At 38.7% G+C, this 24,735-nt stretch overlaps 1 protein-coding gene across 1 annotated transcript in view; it reads right to left on the bottom strand.

Annotated features, from left to right (window-relative positions):
- Window positions 1-281: 281 nt before the first annotated feature.
- The window catches only part of BRIP1 (BRCA1 interacting helicase 1), a 208,413-nt gene continuing 183,959 nt past the window's right edge, over window positions 282-24,735 (bottom strand). Inside the window, 4 exon segments of the mRNA XM_062174775.1 lie at window positions 282-1,871; window positions 1,873-2,515; window positions 4,503-4,823; window positions 19,251-19,333. Of these exon segments, the coding sequence (XP_062030759.1) occupies window positions 1,694-1,871; window positions 1,873-2,515; window positions 4,503-4,823; window positions 19,251-19,333 (1,225 nt within the window). The 3' untranslated portion in view covers window positions 282-1,693.

The following is a 24,735-nucleotide window of genomic DNA, read 5'->3' as shown; positions in this document are numbered from 1 at the left end:
GAGGGGAGAAATGGTTTCATACTCTTTAAAAATGAGGTTAAAATTACTTTCTAATCTCGTGTTTGGTACCTATTATCCACTGATCAACCAAGATAAATATATAATACTAGGTGGAATCTAGTGTATCCCAATCTATAAATTCTTTATTTGGCCAGTTGTCATCTTACATTTTTCAAATTACAGTTGTAATATCCAATGCTATAGAAAAAAAAAGCCAAATTATATCTAAATACCATCAACATGAAAGCAAACATATGCATTTAAAATAATTTATCCAAATGAATGCAAAAAATGTCTGATTATTGGGAATTTTGACTTGATAATAGAATATACATACTACTTGAACTCATAAAATGTCAGTTGAAGTCACTCACAAGAAGTCTGCTCACTGAATAACAGATGTTTCTTAGAAAAAAAGATCAGTGAGTTTATTTTTGGAATGATGTCAGAGATGTCATCTTTTATCAGAGTATCTGATTAGATGGTTTTGTTTATAAAGATGTAAACACAGAATCCACACTGCTCTAAAGGAACATCTTTCTGCTATGAAGTTATAAATGAAGATACTTTAAGAAGTTCATGGGAAACTATGCATGGACTTAAAACATTTTTTGCACCAAAATAAAGATATTTAATTTCCATTTTCCATGACTTTTTTTAAAGTACTCTTGTATACAAAATTTATATATGAAGCTTCCATCTTAGTAGTTGCATAGTTAAAACTTTATGCCAGGATGTGTCACTTTTTCATGATGAAGCTAAATAATTACAACTGAAAATGTGGAATACTTCATTTGGCATTTTATAATATTACATAAATTTATGATTTTAGGTTTATCAAACAAAAATACATGCTACTTATGTCCTTATTTTTCATGACTTACCTGTAAGTAGGCATTTTAATAAAAGAACATTGATTTCTAAAAAAGTCTCAGAACAATTTGAGGTAAAATCTATAGTGAGGGGCCGGTGCTGTGGTTCAGTGGGTTAACGCCCTGGCCTGAAGTGCCAGCATCTCATATGGGTGCCGGTTTGAGACCTGGCTGCTCCACTTCTGATCCAGCTCTCTGCTATGGTCTGGGAAAGCAGAAGATGGCCCACGTCTCTGGGCCCCTGCACCCCCATGGGTGACCCGGAAGAAGCTCCTGGCTCCTGGCTTCAGATCAGCACAGCTCCGGGCATTGCGGCCAATTGGGGAGTGAACCATCGGATGGAAGACCCCTCTCTCTCTCTCTCTCTCTCTCTCTCTCTCTCTCTCTGCCTCTCCTCTCTCTGTGTAACTCTGACTTTCAAATAAATAAATAAATATTTTTAAAAAAATCTGTAGTGAAACATGGCTGAGCTGTGACTAGATCACACTGCTACTAGTCCCTGTATGAAAACAAATGCAGTAGACTACAAAATATGAGTATGTGAGATTAGAAGTGCCTTAGGAAATTAGATATCTTTGAGACTAATTTTAATTTATATTTAGCTAAGAAGATTTATTGGAGGTAAATACTTTGAATCACTATCAAAATTTGTGAATATTAAAATTGTATTTCTGAACATAAAATAGACTTAAACATCTCAGTGAATTAAAATTATAGCTACAAAAATTTAAAGTATATCACTTAATACATAAATTATTAATTACAACAGAGTTTAACACAAGCATGATAACCTATTTCTGCAGCTTGACAGTTAAGCATAATTACTTAACACCAGGGCTAACACCTTTATTTTTGGAAACAGACTGTTGAAAGTTGTTTAGATCTATTTCATGAGTATTTCCCAGTTTCAATTCATTTATGCAAGATGTTTTTACATTACCATCAATGTCATCAATTTTACTACCTTCAATATTCAACTCTGTGTCTGGGTGATCCTGTTTTCTCCTCACTGACTAAATCCATTCCTTTTGTAGTTTTAATTTCTAAAAGGTCTGTAGCCAAAATGCAGTTTGAATTATTAGCCAATCTGCTGCCCTTATCAGTTTGAATAAGCTCATTGTCGTCTTCATCTGTTTCTACAGGATCATAAAGTTCAGGTGTAAAATAGATGGATTCATCTTCTACTTCTGCCTCAGAAGCTCTACCTGAAGTTGAATGGATAGCATCTTCATTTACTGGGGGTAATTCAGTGTCCAGATCCAGAGCCTCTTCATAACTGAGTGGTTGTTTGGAATGATTATCAATCTTTATTGATGAAACAATGGTTTCTGACTGAGGACATGATCCAAATGACGTTTTTACTGTAGGAGTTGAGGACTCAGGTTTATCAGAGAGTGGCAAAAGAGTTTTATTTTCCGTGTTTTGTGTTTTGAAAGCACAAGGACTAGAGGTGCAGTTCTTTGGTGACCTGAGCTCAGGTGTTATGGTCTGTATTTTACCAGTAAAAAACTGTCCCAAAGAATGAAAGTTAGACCAGCTAACTCTGTTGGTTTGCTTGCCGAACGTTGGGCTTGTAGATCGGGAAATGATGGTCCTTTTCTCTTTCCTTGTCTGTACAGACTCTTCCAATAACACTGGGTCATCTAAGAATACAAAAATTTAGTAACTTTTAAGTTTCTGCTCCTAGCAAATATAATGATAGTAGGTTAAAATTATTATTTATTACAAATGCTTAAATAGCTGTATTGGGTACATAATTCAGATCCCACAACCAATAGTGATGGAATTTCAGCTCAGAACTTAAAGAACAAAATGTTAACACTGAAGGGAATCTTGGGTTTCTGGTATTTCCTAGCCCAAGTTAACGCTTTCTGATAAGCCACTAAATTCCACAGCATGGACCTCCCCACTGAATGGTAGAAGGAGGGTTAAAAAAGAAGAAGAAAACTGATTAAAGGTGTGAATAGGCTGTTAAAAATTTGCCCTAAAAATCCATCAAAAATATTAAGGAAAATTAAGTAATTCCTGTATTTCGTAAATAGGGAAACTGACAACCACTTATTTGCTCCAAGTTATAAAACTGGTTAGTAGTAGGACTAAGAGTAGGTTTACTGAGTACCAGCAGAACAACCTTGAATTCACTATGACATTTATTTAAAAGCATATACTGGGGCCGGCACTGTGGCACAACAGGTTAACACCCTGGCCTGAAGTGCTGGCAGACCATATAGACGCTGGTTCAAAACCTGGCTGCTCCACTTCTAATCCAGATCTCTGCTATGGCCTGGGAAAGCAGTAGAAGATGGCCCAAGTCCTTGGACCCCTACACCCATGTGGGAGATCTGGAGGAGTCTCCTGGCTTCAGATTGGTGCAGCTCTGGCCATTGCGGCCTATTGGGGAGTGAACGATGGGATGAAGGACCTTTCTCTCTCTGGCTCTCCTCTGTGTAACTCTTTCAAATAAATAAATCTAAAAAAAGCATATACTATAAAAATACATGTTTAAACATTGATATTAAGGGCCGGCGCCGTGGCTCAACAGGCCAATCCTCCACCTAGTGGCGCCGGCACACTGGGTTCTAGTCCCTGTCGGGGCATCGGATTCTGTCCCGGTTGCCCCTCTTCCAGGCCAGCTCTCTGCTGTGGCCCGGGAGTGCAGTGGAGGATGGCCCAGGTGCTTGGGCCCTGCACCCCATGGGAGACCAGGAGAAGCACCTGGCTCCTGGCTTCGGATCAGCGTGGCGCGCTGGCCGCAGCACGTCAGCCACAGCGCATTGACCGCGGTGGCCATTGGAGGGTGAACCAACGGCAAAGGAAGACCTTTCTCTCTGTCTCTCTCAATATCCACTCTGCCTGTCAAAAATTAAAAAAAAAAAAACAAAACAAAACACATTGATATTAAGGTACAGTGATTTATAATTTTAATTGTTTAATTCATACCAGAGTTTAGAAAGCTTTTTCTGTTACAGGTCACATAGTAAATATTTTAGGCTTGCTGCTAATATTGTCTCTGTTGCAACTACATAGTTGTGAGTGTGATGCATAAGTCTTTGCAATATGTAAATGAACCAACAGGATTGTGTTCCATTAAACTTTACTTAACAAAAACAGACTGAATTTGGTTCATGGGCTACAATGTGCCAATTTCTAACAGATTTTATTTCTAATAATTTTAAAATATTTTTATCATTTAGAATATGACTTTCACCTCCTGGAAACAAAGTTCATCTAAGAAGTATCCACAGACTGGACCAATACCTGTACAGCCTTCTGAATAACATCTACTACTGGTAAAGTACTTTAGAATTCCATGATATTTAGTATCTCATTTGACCCTTATAACGCTTTCTGTAGGCAGATTTTCTTTTTCTATTTTTTTTCCCATTATAACTTGAAAAGGTAAGTGACTTGCTCATGATCACAAAGCTAGTTCATGGAAATAGAACACTTTGGTTTCCTGTCAAAAGTTTGTCCCCATTCTAATATACCATACTTTTTGTTATCTTTTGATAACTTTATATTATAAACCAACATACTAAAGGAAAAATAATCTGTACCAAAATGAAATTATTTCACTGAATATAATGAAAGAATTCTTTAGCAAATGTAAATTGGCAAAACTGTTCATACTTCCATGCTTTCTGGAGATGATGCCACTTGGTAGAGATGGGTTTTCAGTAATTTTTTTAGGGCATTGTAGTTCCTGGATACACATTTCTGTCTCATCTTCCTTAGGATTTTCTGGTGATAGATGACTTGCCAGACCCAGTAAGTAAGCTGGTGCACTGTCCTGTAAACAGGCCACTTCAAGAGTAGACTCTTGGTCCTTCACATACTTTCTGGTTACATCAATTTCTTTTTGGTGCTTTTTGGAAAATTCAGCCAAGGACTCTAGTGCACTTTCAAAGGTTGAATGGTGTTGAATCTGCTGCCTTACCCACTTAGGAAGTCCTAAAGGGGAGGGGGAGGTGAAGAATATAAACACAGAATATAACAAAATAAAAGATTGGTTACTTAATTAAGGTATTATATGTATGCAATCTTCAAAAGTTTATGGAAAATGAATATTGTAGAAAAATTATAGAAGGATTTCAAATATTTTTTCACCAGAATAAACTTTTTTTTTTTTTTTTTTGACAGGCAGAGTGGACAGTGAGAGAGAGAGACAGAGAGAAAGGTCTTCCTTTTGCCGTTGGTTCACCCTCCAATGGCCACCGCGGCCGGTGTGCTGCGCCGATCCAAAGCCAGGAGCCAGGTGCTTCTCCTAGTCTCCCATGGGGTGCAGGGCCCAAGCACTTGGGCCATCCTCCACTGCACTCCCGGGCCACAGTAGAGAGCTGGCCTGGAAGAGGGGCAACCAGGACAGAATCCAGCGCCCCAACCAGGACTAGAACCTGGTGTACCGGCGCCGCTAGGTGGAGGATTAGCCTGTTGAGCCGCGGTGCCGGCCCCATAATAAACTTTTAATTCAATTTCCCATAAACTTTTTGAAGTATTTTAGTAAGAGAAAACCTAATTTTTAATGAAGTAATCTAATTTGCATTTTGAATATACATAATGGTTTTTGGCATTTTATTTTACATCTGATGTACAACATGCTCCATGATTTATGTTGGAATTATGTCCTGAGAAACCCATCGTACATTGAAAATGCTGTTAAGTCGACTATGCATTTACTAAATGTAAGCTACCTAACATCACAGCTTAGCAAAGCAATACTGTGCAGAGCATGGGTGCTTGACTTTTGTGACTGACTGCAGGGCTGACTGGGGGCTACAGCTCACAGTGTCATGAGAGTGCTGCATTTCATAGTGTTAGTTGGGAAAAGATAACCAAAGTATGGTTTCTGCTGAATGTACATCCTCTCATAGGATGAATCATCAAAAATCATGGACCATCTGTGTTCCCTAGTTGAGAATAACAGGAATCTAGCAAATTTAATTTTATCATAATGCATCAGAAAACTTGCCTACCTTTTTAAACAATGCAACCTTCCATTTCCAATATTCTAAATTTGACCCCTTTTGTAAAAAATAAACACAAGATTCCAGCCTCAGCAGATTTTCTGTTCTACTATACCAATTTCAAATGCATCTAAAACTATTGTAGAGGTGAAAGAAATAATAAAATATGTCCTATCTGAATTTTGATTATAAAAAAATCTAAGTAAGGGATATGATTTGACTTGTGACATGAAAACTGCAAAAAAGGAATCATACTAAGAGTATAAGGTTTTTTATAGTATGATTCACTTCATGATGAAATTAAAATCAGATGTATGGACTTTCACAAAATAAAAATTCCCTGTTCATGTTGCCACACCTAGCTTCATATTTTGTAGCTATTATTTTTAAAAGTCACTCTGGTATTACAAGGTGAGGACTTCATGCAATTTGAATTATCATACTTTCAAATGCATTCCATTAGTTTTTTAATGACTATCTTCTATTAATTATTTATGTGAGCTGAATTCAAACAAAAATTAGTCATCAAAAAAAAAAATTGTGTTGGTGTGCTAGTGTTACCAAGAAAACATTTTATACTTCATGAATGTCAGGAAAAGTACAGAAAAGACACCCCAAAACAATGGAAAATATTTAAACTATGTGATAAAAATTTAAGTTCTAGATATTAAAATTTAAAAATAAATAAGCATTTTCCTTAAATTTTTATATGTTTGCTTGGGGGAAATGATTATACCAGATATAAATGTGTAATTCTATAAAACTTAAAAATGTTAGTATTAAACTTTTGATTTTGATCTTTTAACATACAATGTCCTCATTTGCTTTTCAAAACTTGAAAGAATCTGAGCTCCACCTACTGACTAAACATGGGCACTTAGCATTTTTGCCTTTAGTTTCTGCTTGACCTAGGAGTCTGCTTGCTTTGCACAAAAAAGGAAGAAAAAAAATCAACAAAGCAATATTTTCTGCATTTATCCAGATGGTTGTTTTACTATCAAGCCTAATACAGTAATCTAAATTTAAGAATATCTTTATTATAGTCTGACAAACTTTATTGTAAAGGTAATAATAAAGATGCAGATATACCCCACAGCTCTATGATAACAGCTTCTTGGTATTGACTCTGAAAGACCTGTTACTGTTGGATGAAATCCACAGGGACACATGTGTTGATTTGAGTTGGGGGAAAAAAAAATGACTGTCTACTTGATCTTGCTGCACACAATGGTGTTTTATTTCCTTTCAGAAAGTACTACTTTTTTTTTTTTTGACAGGCAGAGTGGAGAGACAGAGAGAGAGAGAGAAAGGTCTTCCTTTTTGCCGTTGGTTCACCCTCCAATGGCCGCTGCAGCCGGCGCATCTCGCTGATCTGAAGCCAGGAGCTTCTCCTGGTCTCCCATGCGGGTGCAGGGCCCAAGGACTTGGGCCATCCTCCACTGCCTTCCCGGGGCCACAGCAGAGAGCTGGCCTGGAAGAGGGGCAACCAGGACAGAATCCAGCGCCCCAACCGGGACTAGAACCCGGTGTGCTGGCACCGCAAGGGGGAGGATTAGCCTGTTGAGCCACGGCACCAGCCAGAAAGTACTACTTTTAATGAACATAAATTTAATATAACTGAAGAAGCAAATAAGTACAACAAACTTCATGATAGCCCAGAACAAAAGAATAAAGAATTCTAAGCAGCAGAAAAGAAGTGCTTGCATTGCTTAAATGTAAAAATTGAGTATTTCTTGGAAAATTCATTGCTGTAGAAGTGCTTTTCTCCTGATAGTGGTAAACGAAGTATTATTATGTTACAGAACTGTATCTCACATTATATGAAATTGAAGAATCCTAGCATTTTACACTATGTTGGTAATTAAATAAATTGTTACTTATAAAGAACTTTTGGTCCAAGATGGCGGAATAGGGAGGGAGCTTACTGATCTAGTGATCACCTTACAAAGGCGTACAAGCTGGGAGAGCAGGTGCCATTTTGGATATACATAACAGCTGTGCCAGCTCATTTCTGCATCTGGCAATCAGCTGAGTGGAGACTCCTGACTCTCGTGGGGAGAAATATCAGGGGGTGCTTGTGACTGTGTGAAGCTTCTGAACTGGGACTGTGAAAAAAAATACTGAGGATTTATGGGAGAACTCACAGTGTGGCTGAGACTTTGAGCAGACTTGGTGGGAGATGCCACAAGCTCAGGTGGTCCTGGTTACCCCATGAGAGACATTGCTGGGGAATCTGAACTTACACTGATGACTGCACAGATCCTTTGTGTAGTCCTTGGGACAGAGCGGACAAATATACCCACTGGGGTAGTGCTCAGGCACTGGTCTACATCCAGGAGAAGAGCTCAGTTGAACAGAATTAAGTCCCTTCTGATTAAAAAAAGAGAGGATTTACCATGCCAAACCTGGGTGTGTCACCTTAGGCATGTCCTTAACCCTGGAGAACTAAACAGAGCTCTCTGGCCACACCAACTGCAAGCCTCTAGAGATTCACTGAAAGCAGACAGTCCACTTATCTACAGAGCCATTGTACAATGATAAAGGTGGAAGGAGGAGGGGGAGGAGGAGGAGGAAGGAGGAGGAGAAAGGAGGAGGGAGAAGGAGGAAGGAGGAGGAGGGAGAAGGAGGGAGGAGGAGGAGGAGGAGAAAGGAGGAGGAGGAGGAAGAAGAAACCAGTGAGCATCTCCACAAATGCAACAATCCAAGAAACAAGAATATAGAAGACAACATGATACTCCCAAAAGACTAAGACACTTCAATACAAGATTATGAAGATGAGAAATGGGACTCACAAAATTGAAAATAAAATTACTTAGAAGTAATCAAAAGTAGGCTGGTGCAGTAGCTCACTCCGGGTTCTAGTCCCAGTTGGGGCGCCGGATTCTGTCCCGATTGTTCCTCTTCCAGGCCAGCTCTCTGCTGTGGCCCAGGAAGGCAGTGGAGGATAGCCCAAGTGCTTGGGCCCTGCACCCGCATAGGAGACCAGGAGCAGCGCGCCAGCCATAGCAGCCATTTGGGGGGTGAACCAACGGAAGGAAGACCTTTCTCTCTGTCTCTCCCTCTCTCACTGTCTAACTTTGCCTGTCAAAAAAAAAAAATAATAATCAAAAGCAAACGCACAAACTAGAGAAATGCATGCAGGAAATGAAAAACTCTCTCATAAAACTGAAAACTTAAGGAGGAATCAAAATGAAATGAAGAATTCAATAGAACAAATAAAAAACACAGTAGAGAGCCTTGAAAACAGAATCAGTAAAGCAAAAGAGAATATCACACTTAGAAGACAGAGCACAGGAAAATATATAGTCAAACCATAAACAAAAAGAGGAAATTAGAAATCTAAAAAATATTGTTGGGAATCTACAGGATACTATTTAAAAAACCAACATTCAGGTTCTAGGAGTTCCTGAAGGCATGGAGAGAGAAAGGATTAGAAGACTTTTTTAGTGAAATACTAGCAGAAAACATCTTGGGTTCCAGGTTTAGAGAACACCCAATAGACATGACAACAATAGATCCTCACCATGATACATTGTAATCAAACTCAGCACAGTGAAACATAAAGAAAAGATTCTAAAATGTGCAAGAGAGAAGTGCCAAATTACTTTCAGAGGATCTCCAATTAGACTCACAGCAGACTTATCAGAAACCCTGCAGGCTAGGAGAGAATGGCGAGATACATCCCTAGTCCTAAGAGAAAAAAACTGTTGTCCCAGAATATTACATCCTGCAAAGCTCTCATTTGTGAATGAAGGTGAAATAAAGACCTTTCATAACAAACAGAAATTGAAAGAATTTGTCACCACTCATCTAGCCCTGCAAAAGATGTGTTACACACAGAAACACGGTCATCAGTATGAAAGAAGGTAAAGGAAGTAAATCTCTCAGTAGAAGATCACAGGAAGTTCAAAGTATATATTAGAAATATCTTTGGAAAAATGCAGGGCAAAGTCATTACTTATCAATAGTCACACTGAATGTAAATGGCCTCATCTCTCCAGTTAAAAGACAGACTGGCTGAATGGACTGAAAAACAAAACCCATCTATTTGCTGCTTATCAGAAACACATCTTTTCAACAAAGATGCATGTAGACTGAAAGTGAAAATTTGGAAAAAGATATTCCATGTCAACAGAAACCAAAAAAGAGCTGGCATAGCCATCTTAATATCAGACAAAATAGACTTTAACACAAATACTGTTAAAAGAGGCAAAAAGGGGCACTATATAATGATGAAGGGATCAATTCAACAGGAAGATGTAACTATTATAAACGTATATGCACCTAATTACAGGGCACTGGTTTATTTAAAAGATATGTTAATGGATTTAAAGGGAGACTTAGACTCCAATTCAATAGTATTAGGGGACTACAATACTCCACTTTCAGCAATGGACAGATCAATCAGACAGAAAATCAACAAAGTAACAGTAGATTTAATCAACACTATAGACCAAACAGACCTAATAATATCTACAGAAGTTTTCATCCTACAGTTGCAGAATACACATTCTTCTCATCAGTGCATGGAACTTTCTATAGGATTGACCACATAGTAGGCCATAAAGCAAGTCTCAGCAAATTCAAAATAATCTAAATCATACCATGCATCTCCTCAGACCACAATGAAATGAAGTTGGAAACCAGCAACTCAGGAATCCAGAGCATATGCAAACACATGGAGACTGAACAGCAAGATCCTGAATGAACAGTGGGTCACAGAAGAAACCAAAAGAGAAATCAAAAACTTTCTGAAAGTAAATGAAGATAACAATACAATATATCAAAACTTATGGGATACAGCAAAAGCAATGTTAAGAGCAAAGTTCAGAGCAATAGGTGCCTACATCAAGAAATTGGAAAGGCACCAAACAAATGTGCTATCAATGCATCTCAAGGATCTAGAAAAACTATAACAAACCAAACCCAAAACTAGTAGGAGAAGAGAAATAATTAAAATTAGAGAAGAAATTAACAAAATTGAATCCAAAAAAAAACATTATAAAAGATCAGCAAAACGAAGAGCTTTTTTTTTTTTGAAAAAATAAACAAAATTGACACAGCATTGGCCCAACCAACCAAAAAAAGGAGATAAGACCCAAATCAATAAAATTAGAGATGAAAGAGGGAATGTAACAGCAGACACCACAGAAATAAAGAGTCTTCAGAAATTACACAAAGAGTTGTATGCCAACAAACTAGCAGAAATGGATAGATTCCTTGGGGGCTGGTGCCATGGCTCACTTGGTTAATCCTCTGCCTGCAGGGCCAGCATCCCATATGGGTGCCAGGTTCTAGTCATGGTTGTTCCTCTTCCAGTCAGCTCTCTGCTGCGGCCTGGGAAGGCAGTGGAGGATGGCCCAGGTGCTTGGGCTCCTGCACCCACATGGGAGACCAGGAAGAGGCTCCTGGCTTCGGATGGGCATAGTTCCTAATTCCGGCCATAGTGGCCATTTTGGGGGGTGAACCAATGGAAGGAAGACCTTTCTCTCTCTCTCTCTCTCTCACTGTCACACTCTGTCAAAAAAAAAAAAAAAATGATAGATTCCTGGATGCATACAACCTACCTAAATTGAACCATGAAGACATAGAAAACCTAAACAAATAAAAGAGAAATCTGCACCTCAATGTTTATTGCAGCTCAATTCACAATAGCTAAGACATGAAATCAACCTAAATGCCCATCAACAGAAGACCGGATAAAGAAATTATGAGATATGTATCTATGGAATTCTGCACAGCAGTAAAAAAAAAAAAAAATAATGAAATCTTGTCATTTGCAACAAAATGTAGGAATCTGGAAAACATCATGCTGAGTGAAATAAGCCAGTCCCAAAGGGTCAAATATTATATATTTCCCTTGATCTGTGACAACTAACTGAGCACCTAAAAGGAAACCTGTAGAAGTGAAACTGACACTATGAGAAGCAATGACTTTATCAGCCCTTCTTTGCTACTTAATACCATTGGTTGAACTCTTTAATTAACACAGAATTATTCTTTCATGTTTAAATCCAACTGAAAATTGATCCACATTAAAAATAAGAGTGGGAATAAGAGAGGGAGGAGATACACAGTTCAGCACATGCTAACTGATCATAAAGATAGGATTAAGTGTTAGAGGAATCACATAAGAACAGTGTCTGCTAATATTTGATAGAATTAAAAAGGGGAGAATGGTCCAAAATGGGAAGTGGGATGGACAACAGATTCATAGAATGACAAATGCCCTAAACAGCACTTTGGCCTCAAAATAGTCCTTAAGGCATTCGGATCTGGCTAAAAAGCCCATGAGAGTATCTCAGGCATGGAAAGCCAAGACACTGTGGCAAAAATTGACCTAAATGAAAGATCTCTGTCAGTGAGAGTCCAGTGGAAAGAAGGGGCCATCAAAGGAGGTACTTTTCTCTGAAGGGAGGAGAGAACTTCCGCTTTGATTATGGCCTCATCTAAATAAGGTCAGAGTATGTGAACTCAAGAGCTTCCATAGCTTTGGCAGCTCATAACAAGAGCCTCCTGATCACTGATATCATAAATAAGAGTGTCAATTGTTAAATCAACAACAGGAGTCACTGTGCACTTACTCCCCATGTAGGACCTCTGTCCTTAATGTGTTGTACTATGAGAATTAATGGCAAAACTAGTCTTCAAACAGTACTTTGTAAGTTGATCTTCTGTATATAAAGATAATTGAAAATGAATCTTAATGAAGAATGGGATGGGAGAGGGAGTAAGAGATGGGATGGTTCGCAGGTAGGAGGGTGGTTATTGGGGGGAAGAACCATTATAATCCAAAAGTTGTACTTTCAAAATTTATATTTATTAAATAAAGTTTTCTATAAAAAAAGACACCACTAAATATTAAAGATTTGAGAATGTAGTAGAAGTCTTAAACCCTCCTCTCTCCTAGGTAGAAACTGGTTCAGTAACAATAAATGGACCACATTGCTTTGTGAGAAATCCAGAAGCCAAGTGAGAGGCTCTCGCACCCTGCTAGCACAAAACATGCTGCATTCTAACAGGTAAACCATCTCATCTAGTCCCTATCTGAGAACACTGTTAAGTAAGTATCTGGAAGCAAACACCCAGCTCTTGGATTCTCCTTGGAAGAACAGAGAAGACAGGACTGTTTTCCACTGTTGTGAATTTTTGGACAGCTGTCTGAGGCAATTGCTTGTTTTGCCTGGTTATACACTATGCTGATATGACCCAGCATACTACACCTATGGGGGCCACTGGGAACAAAAGATCTAGACAAAAGGCTGCTGCTCCATAGGAACTATGGTCCCACGGCCAAGCGCTAACTCTGCTCAGTGGCCATTTCCTCAGGCAGAAAGAGAAGCCTGGAGCCTGTGCCCAGCACTCTGGCTTCACAGTGATCTTAGCAGGGACTGGTCTCACTTGTTGTAGAGCATTGACAGAACCTTATAGTCTACGTGCCTGAGGTCCGCTAGAGGCAAAAGAGCTGACCAGACTGCTTCTGCCTCAGAGACCTCATGATATGAGACAGATAAGAGGGAGCAAGATGTTGTGATGTCTAGAAAAAAAAGAGAGCCTGGAAAATCCATCTTTTAGAAATCTATAGGCCGGCGCCACGGCTCACTAGGCTAATCCTCCGCCTTGCGGCGCTAGCACACTGGGTTCTAGTCCCCCAGTCGGGGCGCCGGATTCTATCCCGGTTGCCCCTCTTCCAGGCCAGCTCTCTGCTATGGTCCGGGAGTGCAGTGGAGGATGGCCCAAGTGCTTGGACCCTGCACCCCATGGGAGACCAGGAGAAGCACCTGGCTCCTGCCATCGGATCAGCGCAGTGTGCCGGCCGCAGCGCGCCAGCCGCAACGGCCATTGGAGGGTGAACCACCGGCAAAGGAAGACCTTTCTCTCTGTCTCTCTCTCTCTCACTGTCCACTCTGCCTGTCCAAAAAAAAAAAAAAAAAAAAGAAAGAAAGAAAGAAATCTATAATCACTACTCCAGAGAAGACAGAGCCATAAAAAAGATTTAGGAGGATCCCAGAATGCTTGCATAGGCTGACAGATGTAGGTCTTTTCCTGTACAAAACCAGTCTTAAACACTGCGAGGTGACTGCTATTAGGATATCAGTACAACGCTGTGAGAAATACAGAGAAACAGCGACAAAGAGCACCATCAAAGGAATGAAATAAATCTCCAGAAATCGATCCTAATCAGAGGTATATGAATTACTTGACAAATAATTTAAGATAACTGTCAAAAAATGATATACAGGGAGAGGTAGAGGAAAAGAAAGTATCAGCAAGGAGATAAGAGAATACAAATAAGAACCAAATAAATTTTGGAGCTGGAAAAATGCAAGAACTAAACTGATCTAAACTAAACTTAATCAAGAAGACCTGAGGGGGCTGGGGCTGGTTCAAGTCCTGGCTGCTCCTCTTCCGATCCAGCTCTCTGCTATGGCCTGGGAAACCAGTAGAAGATGGAAGAAGCTCCTGCCTTCGGATTGGTGTAACTCTGGCTGTTGCGGCCATCTGGGGAGTGAACCAGTGGAACTGAAGACCTCTTTCTCTCTGGCTCTACCTCTAACTCTGTCTTTCAAATAAAAAAAAATATTATTAAAAAAAAAAAAAAGAACACTTGACTAAGCAGAAGAAAAAAATCAGCAAACCTAACTTAACATTATCCACTCAGAGGAGTAAAAAGGGAAAAAAAAAATAATGAACCTGGAAGAAAAAAGTGAAGAAAGCACAAAGTGTTTAAGGGACACCACCAGGCAGAGCAGTAAATGAATTCTTAGAGTCCTAGAAAGAGAAAGGAGAAGAACAAAAAGTTTATAGATGCAATGAGCAAAAACTTCTTAAACTGGAGGAAAAAAATTGATATCCAGATTCAAGAAGTCCTATGGACCCAAACTGGATGAACCCAAAGTCTATATGAAGATACAATATAATCAAATTATTAAAAGTCAAAATGAGAATTTTGAAAGCAGCAAGGGAAAAGCAATGAATCGCCATAAGACTATCAATGGATTTCTCAGGAGAAAACTTGCTGGCCAGATGAAAGTGGGATAATACAGTCAAAGTTCTGAAGGGAAACCTCCCAGGCAACAACAGGATATCTTGTAAAATTGTCCATCAAAATGAAGGAAAGATATGGGGCCACTATTGTAGCACAGCAGATTAAGCCCAACACCTACAACACCACCAACATCCATGAGTGTTGTTTCAAGTCCTGGTCACTCCACTTCTGATCCAGAAGCTAATGGGCTGGAAAAGCAGAAGATGGCACAAGTCCTTGGGTACCTGCCACCCTCATGGGAAACCTGTATGAAGCTCATGGCTTAGGCATGGTCCAGTCATTAAATCCATTTGGAGAGTGAATGGATGATCTCTCTCTCTCCCCATAACTCTACCTTTCAAATAAAAAAAAAAAAAATACATCTTTATGTTTCCTTCATTTTTAAAAAAGATTTTTCCCATGGGGCCGGCGCCATGGTGTACTAGGTTAATCCTCTGCCTGTGGCGCCGGCATCCCATTGGGCACTGGTTCTAGTCCAGGTTGCTCCTCTTCCAGTCCAGCTCTCTGCTGTGGCCTGGGAAGGCAGTGGAGGATGGCCCAAGTCCTTGGGCCCCTGCACCCACATGGGAGACCAGGAAGAAGCTCCTGGCTCTGGATCGGCGCAGCTCTGGCCGTTGCGGCCATTTGGGGAGTGAACCAATGGAAAGAAGACCTTTCTGTCTCTGTCTCTGACTGTCTGTAACTCTACCTGTTAAATAAATAGATAGATAAATAAATTCTCCCAGGTCATCACCACTAGATCTGTCTGGCAAGAAATACTAAAAACAACAACAAAAAGTCTGCCAAACAGAAATACAAAAGCATAAACTATAGTTTGCTGGCAAAGGTATACATTTAGAAAAAGAGACTAAAGTAGCAACAAAATTGCTTTTAATCAGAAATTAAACACAACAGTATAAAAATACAACTATAAACAGATACACAATATAAAATGGTATGATTTTTTTTACTTCAATAACTGGTGATCAAAAAGTAAATTTTTGTATGTGATTGAAGTTGTTATCACTGAAAACACTGCTGTAAAATGTTTTATGGAAGAGCCATATAACAACCCATAGAAAAGAGAAAGAAAGCACGCTACTGCAAAGGCATCACTGAAGGTGGCTGTTTAGCATAATGGTTAAGCCATCATTTGGGATGCTCACATCCCACACTGAAGTGCCTTGTTTCATGTCCTTGGGGACTCTACTCTCTGTTTCAGCTTCCTGCTAATGTATATCCTGGCATCAGCAGTTAAAGTTTCATCCTGGTCCCTGCCACCCATGTGGGAGACAAGATTAAATTCTAGGTTCCTGGTTTGGGCCTGGCCCACCCCTGGCTGTTGTGTCATTTGGGGAGTGAACCAGAAGATGGGAGATTGGTCTTTCAATGAAACACAAATGAAGATTGTAAAAGAGAAAAAAGGGACAGGAGAGCTACAAGTCAGACAAAACACTGCACACGTGACAATGGTAAAACCTTCCCTATCAAAAGTTGCCTTACATAAGACAAGGAATTTAATCCATTTATACTCTGTTCAGGCTGCTATAACAAAATACCATAGACTGGATGGTTTGAGTAGAAATAAAAGAACAGAAAAAAAATGTTGGTATTTTTGAAAAGATTGACAAAACTGATAAACCTTAAAGGAAGAGGAAACATTATAACTACTGGCACAGAAATAAAGATATCAGATACTACTCTGAAAAATTATATTCCAATAATTTGGACAACCTTGAAGAAATGGGCAAGTCCATAGAAACACAGTCCTCTGAAACCAAATCATAATGAAATAGAATATCTGAACAGACCTATAACCAGTAAGTAGATTAAATCATTTATAAAAACGCTCTCAACAAAGAAAATCCCAGGATAAGATCGCTTCACCGGTGAATTCTGCCAAATACACACACACACACACAGAGGAGGAGGAAAGAATACTTCCAAATCTCATTTTATGAGGCCAATACTACCCTGATACTAAAGCCAGACAAAGAAATTAAGAAGACTGTAGGCCAATATCACTGATGAAAACAGATGAAAAAATCCTCATAAAATACTAGCAAACTGGATTCAACAGCACATTAAAAGAATCATACACTCCCAAGTAGGATTTCTCCTTTACATGCGAGTATGTTTCAAAACACAAATCAAATCAAAGTGAAATACTATATTAACAAAATGAAATATAAACATGATCCTTCTAACAGATGCAGAAAAGCATGTGACAAAATTCAACACCTGGGTCTGGTGCTGGGATGGAGTGGGTAAGTCATAGCTTCCCATATGGGTGCTCATTGGAGTCCAGGCTGCTTTGCTTCCAATCCAGCTCCCTGCTAATGGCCTGGGCAAAGCAGAAGAAGATGGCCCAAGTGCTTGGGCCCATGATACCCATGTGAGAGACCTGGGTGAAGCTCCTGGCTCCTGAATACAGCTTTGCTAAGTGCTGGCTGTTGTAGCCATCTAGAGAGTGAACCAGTAGATGAAGATCTTTGTCTGTCTGTTTTTCTCTCTCTCTCCATTTCTCTCTGACTTTCAAATAAATAGATCTTAAAAAAAAATTCAACACCCTTTGATGATAAAAATTCAATAAACTAGAAGGAAATTAATTTAACATAATAAATGGTATATATGAAGTCCATATTTACAGTAGTTAAAAACCAAACGCTTTTCCTTAAGACCTGAAACAAGGATGTCCAATCTCAATACATTTTTTTAAAGGTTTATTTTATTTAGAAAGAGTTATAGTGAGAGGTAGAGACAGAAAGGTCTTCCATCTGCTGGTTCACTACCCAAATAGTTGCAATGGCTGGTGCTAGGTCAGGATGAAGCCAGGAACTTCATCTGGGTCTCCCACGTGGGTGCAGGGGCCCAAGGACTTGGTCCATCCTCCACTGCTTTCCCAGGTGCATTAGCCCAGAGCTGGATTGAAAGTGGAGCACAACTGGGACTTGAACCAGTGACCATATGGGATGCCGGCGCTGCAGGCCAGGGCTTTAACCTGCTGCACGACTGTATCGGCCCCGAAATCTCACTAATTCTTAGTTGAAAGTCCTAAGTAGAACTTTTAGGCAAGAAAAAGAAACATAATGAATCTGTGATGGAACAGAAACAGCAAAATTATCTCTTCACAAATGACATGCTTTTAGATGAAAATTAAAGAAAAAAAAAACCCAGAGTGTCAGACCTAGTAAATCCAGTAAAGCTGGAGGATACCAAAATACACTTAAAAATTTGTTTCTGTATATTAACAACAAACATTAAAAAAATTCGGAAAGGATTTTAAGAAAACAATGCCATTTAGAATATCATCAAAAACAAAAAATTAGATGACACATAGAAATGAAAAGGAACCACATGTTCATGGATTGGAAGACTTAATATTGTTAAAATACCCATACTACCAAAAGCAGTCTGCAAACTTGGTGCAATCTGTATTAATATCCTAATGACATGTTTTTAGAGATAGAAAAAGAAATCCTAAAGTTCATATGGAACCACAAAGGACCAACAGCAGGTAATGCTACAGGCATAATCTTTCCTAGTTTTAAAATAAATTACAGGGGCGAGCATTTAGTGCATTATTTAAGATGCTGTTTAGGATACTTACATTTCATATCAGAGCCTTAGGTTTAAGTCCCATATCCACTCTGATTCCAGCTTCCTACTGATGTGTAGAGGAAGCTGGTAATGGTTTAAGTAGTTGAGTCCCTGCCACCCATGTGAAAGAACCAGGTTGAGATCTGGGTTCCTGCCTTTGGCCTGGCCCAGTTCCAGCTGTTATGGGCATTTAGAGAGAGATCCAGCAGATAGAAGATCTCCCTCTGTGTCTAACTCTATCTCTCAAATAATTTTTAAAAAATGTGTATATGGATACTGCCATATTCACTCTAGCATTGTTCCCAATACCTAAGCAGAAACAACCTCAACACCTAATGACAGAAGAATAAAGAAAATATGGTTCATATATACAATGAAATATTATTCAGAAACAGAATAGAAAACCCCATTAGAGACTGCAACATGGATGAACTGTGAAGGCATGAGCCAATCACAAAAGGATAAATACTGCATAATTCAACTTGAATGAATTATCTGAGTAATCACTGACAAAAAGCAGAAAATACAATAGTGGTTGCCAGGGGTTAGAGGAAGGGGCAAAAGGGGCATCACTGTTCAATTTGCATAACGTTTCAGTTTTACAAAATAAAAAGTTCTAGAACTCTGGTGTACAATATTCTACTTACAGTTAACTACATGGATCTATACCCTTAAAAAGTTAAGAAAGCAGATCTCATGTTATATATTTAACCACAATTAAAAAAAAAAAAAAAAAAAAAGCAGACTGTTAATGGTTCTTAGTCCAAGCCCAGCTGTGAGTCTTACCAGATATATAGCGACTTGGGTTATTCCCGAAGCGATCATCCACTAGAATAAGAGCTCCCCAATCATTTTTGTGTCGAATACATCTACAAAAAATAGGGGGAAATAAAATATTGAAAATAAAGGCCAGATTTGTGATGGGACAGACAGAAAATCAATGGTGTGTCAGTTATACATTCCTTTAATTCATTATGAGAAAAGCTAAAGAAGGTACCAATACAATGTATCAAAGTAGGTATGTAAAAAAATCTATTTCTGCCAACTACTAATCTATATCCAAAAATGTTACATTTATTTTACTTCTAAATCAAGACCTTCCTTAGCTGCACAGGCTAATTTTTACTTTAAGTATTAATAATAACTTTTAGCTAAATGTCCTTTTTCCTAATTTTATGAGTTTTATTCATGAATATTTAATTTTGTAAAAAATATTTTACAATGTAATTGATATACTCATGCAGGTTTTCTTCTTTCAACTCAATATAGATAACACTGGTTAATTCAAATTTTGGAATAGCTTTGAATTTCTAGTATAACCGCTTGTAGTCATGGTACATTATTCTTTTTATTGATTGTCAGATTTAATTTGCTGGTTTTTAAAATATTTCAAAAATTTTAATATTTAAAAGTGCACAATTTAGTGGCTTGTAATATACATAAGTCTGTACAACTTACATCACTATCAATTCTACAATTTTTATTACTCCAAAAAGTAATTACTCCAAAAAGGGCAAGGGGCCGACACTGTGATGTAGTGGGTAAAGCTGCCCACCTGCAGGGCCAGCATCCCATCTGAGTGCCAGTTCAAGTCCCGACTGCTCCACTTCCATTCCAGCTCTCTGCTATGGCCTGGGAAAGCAGCAGCAGATGGCCCAAGTCCTTGGGCCCCTGCACCTGCATGGGAGCCCTGGAAGAAGCTCCTGGCTCAGCGCAGCTCTGGCTATTGCAGCCATCTGGGGAGTGAACCAACAGATGGAAGACCTCTCTGTAACTCTGCCTTTCAAAAAATAAACAAATCTTAAAAAAAAAAAAAATCCTGTGCCCACTACCAGTCACTCCAAATTAACTCAGTTATACACCATCCTCTGGATACCACTAACATATATTTTTATTTATTTATTTATTTATTTATTTATTTTTTGACAGAGTGGATAGTGAGAGAGAGAGAGACAGAGAGAAAGGGCTTCCTTTTTGCCGTTGGTTCACCCTCCAATGGCTGCTGCGGTCGGCGCATCACGCTGATCCGAAGCCAGGAGCCAGGTGCTTCTCCTGGTCTCCCATGCAGGTGCAGGACCCAAGGACTTGGGCCATCCTCCACTGCCTTCCCGGGCCATAGCAGAGAGCTGGCCTGGAAGAGGGGCAACCGGGAGTGAATCCACGGCGCCGGCCACCACTAACATATTTTCTGTACGTATAGATTTGCCTATTTTGATCATTTTATTTAGCTGGAATCATAAAATATGTGGCATTTTGTTTTTTATTGCATAAATGAAAAAAGGTGATATAACATGTTTTTAAGATTGACTCATATCATATTCCTTTTTATGCCCAAATCAAATTGCTTTATGCAAGTAAATGATATTTTGTTTACTCATAGTGAATAGAGATGTCTGTATTGTTTCTAATGTGGTTATGAACATTTTCATACAAGTTTTTCTGGGAACATTTGTATACATGTTTTTTATTCTATTGGAGTGAATCTCTTGGGGTGATTACCTAGGAATAGAATTCCCGGGTAATATGGTAATTATGCTTAAAATCTTGAGGAACTATCATACTATTTTCCAAAGCAGTTGCACAATTTTACATTAGCAGTAGCTATGCAGGAAAATTCCAAAATCTCCATAGCCTTAACAACAGTTATTCACATCATTTTTATTATACCACCCTAGCAGGCATATTTCTAGAAGGCACTTAATTATGGTTTTGATTTATATTCCTTTGTGATCAATAATGAACCTAATCTTTTGAGTTTTAATGGCTATTTGCATATCTTTTTTGGACAAATGTCTATTAAAAATGTCCATTTTTAAATTGCACATTTTGTCTTTTTCTTAAGTTATATGAGTTCTTTATACACATTCTGGACACTAGATATACATGATGAGAAAATATTTTCTCCATGTGAGAGCTGTCTTTCATTTCTTAATTCTGTGCTTCAAATTAACAGAAATTTAAGCTGTGACAAAATTCAGTTTATTTTCATTTTTCTGATTACTTGTGCTTCTGCTATCAAATTTAACAAATTACTGCCTAATCCCAGTTTAAGAAGACTTACACCTGTTTTCTTCTTTTCCTGTATTTGTTTTGGCCATTCTGAGTTCCTTGCATTTCCATAGTGATTTTAGGATCAACTTTTCAATTTCTGTCAGAACGCCAGCTGAGATTTTGACTGATATTACACTGAATCTATTGATAAAGATGAGCAGTGCTGATATATTAACAGTAAGTCTTCCAAACCATGAACCTAAAATTCTTTTCATTTACTTAAGTTTTTCAATAGCATTTTTCAGGTTTCAATGTATAGATCTTTTACCCCCTGTTAAACTCATTCCTAAGTTTTTTTTTTTTTTTTGACAATGCTATTTTAAGTGGAATTTTCTTCATTTTTGGTTACTAGTGAATAAAACTGCCATTAATTTTTGTATATTGATCTGGTATCCTGAAACCTTGTCAACATTGTTATTAGCTGTAATAATATCTTTATGGATTACTCAGGGTTTTCAATATAGAATATCATGTCACTTGCAAATAGTTTTTCCATTTGTGTTACTTTTAAGTTATTTTATTTTTTGTCTTGTTGGCATGATTAGAACCTCCAATAAAATATCAAGTAGAAGTGGCAAGAGTGGATATCCTTGTCATAGTCTTGAAATTAGGGGAAAACCTTCATGTTTCACTATTAAGTGTCATACTAGCTGAAAGTTTTCTCTCTCCTTGTTGAGTGTTTTCTTAATCATAAAAATATGTTGGATATTGCTTTATGTTTTATGTGCTTTTTGCATCCCGAGAAGATCATGCGGTTTTTAATCATCTATTCTAATATGGTGCATTATATTAACTGATTTAGTAAGCTAAACCAACCTTGTATTCTTGGAATAAATTTCACCTCAGCCATGGTATATAATCCTTTTAGTAAGCTGCCGAATTCAGTTCTTTAGGTTCTGGCGAGGAATATTGTTCCCAGAGTTTTAAGAGATAGTACTATGCAGTTTTCTTGTGAGGTCTTGGCTTGTTTTAGTACCAAGTAATGACGACCTCATAAAATGGGTAAGTTATTCCTCTTCTAGTTTTTCAAGACATTGTGAAAGATTCTCCTGATTCTTTAAATTTTTGGTAGAATCCATCAGTGAAGACATTTGGTCATGGGGCTTGCTTTTCTTTCTTTTGTTAAATATCTTATTTATCTATTTATTTATTATTTGAAAGAGAGAAACACACAGAGAAAGATCTTCCATATACTAGCTCATTCCTCAGAAGGCCACAATGGCCAGTGATGGGCCAGATCGAAGCCAGGAGCTTCATCTGTGTCTGTCATGTGGATTGCAGGGGCCCAAACATGTGGGCCATCTTCTGCTGCTTTTCCCAGGCCATTAGCAGGGAGCTGGATTGGAAGTGGAGCACCTGGGACACAAACTGGTGCCTATCAGGGATGCATGCATCGAAGGTAGCTGCTTTACTGTTATGCCACGGCAGCCTGGTGTTTTCTTTACAGGATATGTTTTGATTACTACTTTAACATTTTCTTGTTGTAGATCTACTCAGGTATTCTATTCCTTTTTTTTTTTTTTTTTTTTTTTTTTTTGGGACAGGCAGAATGGATAGTGAGAGAGAGAGAGACAGAGAGAAAGGTCTTCCTTTGCTGTTGGTTCACCCTCCAATGGCTGCTGTGGCCGGCTCATCGCACTGATCCGAAGCCAGGAGCCAGGTGCTTCTCCTGGTCTCCCATGCGGGTGCAGGGCCCAAGGACTTGGGCCATCCTCCACTGCCTTCCCGGGCCATAGCAGAGAGCTGGCCTGGAAGAGGAGCAACCGGGACAGAATCCGGCGCCCCGACTGGGACTAGAACCTGGTGTACCGGCGCTGCAAGGCGGAGGATTAGCCTGTTAAGCCACGGCGCTGGCCTATTCTATTCCTTCTTAACCCAGTTTCAGTGCTTTGTGTCCTTCCATGAATTTGTCTACCTAATGTTTTAAAAAAAAATTTCCTATTTGTTTTTAAAGATTTACTATTTGAAAGTCAGAGTTACAGAGAGGGGAGAGGCGGGGAGAGGCAGAGAGAGAGAGAGAGAGAGAGAGAGAGAGAGAGAGAGAGGTATTCCATACGATGGTTCTCTCCCCAGTTGGCCTCAATGGCTGGAGCTGTGCCAATCCGGAGCCAGGAGCTTCTTCCAGGTCTCCCATGCGGGTGCAGGGGCCCAAGGACTTGGGCTATCTTCCACTGCTTTCCCAGGCAACAGCAGAGAACTGGATCAGAAGTGGAGAGCTGGGTCTTGAACTGGTGCCCATATGGGATGCTGGTGCTTTGGGCCAAGTTGTTAAGCCAATGCGCCACAGTGCCAGCCCCACTTATTTATTTATTCGAAAGGAAGATAGAGATCTCCACTTTACTGGCCTGCTCCCCAATCTAAGTTACCAAATTTGTGTCATACAATTATTCAAAGCCTTCTCTTATAACCCTTTAGACTTCTGTTAAGTTAGAAGTTCTGTGTATCCTTTATGTTCTGTGTGGGTCAAACTGTTGAAATCTTTACTTAATATATACTAAATTGATCTTCTGTATATAAAGATAATTGAAAATGAATCTTGATGTGAATGCAATGGGAGAGGGAGCGGGAGTTGGGAGGGAAGTTATGGGGGTGGGGGAAGCCATTGTAATCCATAAGCTGTACTTTGGAAATTTATATTTACTAAATAAATGTTTTAAAAAAAGGAAGTTCTGTGTATCAATCCTAATTTTAGTAATCTGACTCTTCCATATTTTTCTTGGTCATGTTAAAGATTTACCAATTTTGTTGCTCTTTCCAACAAAGCAACTTTTTGCTACTTAATTAAAAACAATAGAGGAAATCAATTTGTTTATTTTTCTGATCTTTAGTATTTTCTTTATATTCTTTGCTTTGGTTTTGTCTTCCTAACCCCATAAAGTAGGAGGTTGGATTACTGATTTCAGATTTTTTAAAAATATAAATATTTAGTAGCTATAAATTTCCCTCTGCTTTCACTGTCTCCCAAATTTTGGTACATTGTATTTCATTTTTATTTATCACAAAATATTTTCCAATTTCCCTGTGATTTCTTCTTTGACCTACAGGTTAAGAGTGAATTTCTGAGTTTTCTATTTTTCCTTCTGTTACTGATTTTTAGTTTCATTCCATTGTGGTAAGAAAAGATACTTTTTATGATTTCAACCTTTTAAAATTTATGGAGACTTATTTTATGGCCCAACATATGGCTGGTCTGTCCTGAAGAATGTGCCATGTTCACTTG

Source organism: Lepus europaeus, chromosome 18 (genome assembly GCF_033115175.1).
Source record: "Lepus europaeus isolate LE1 chromosome 18, mLepTim1.pri, whole genome shotgun sequence".
Taxonomy (NCBI): domain Eukaryota; kingdom Metazoa; phylum Chordata; class Mammalia; order Lagomorpha; family Leporidae; genus Lepus; species Lepus europaeus.
The sequence above is the reverse complement of the archived record's forward strand: the minus strand, read 5'-3'. Positions and strand labels throughout refer to the sequence as shown.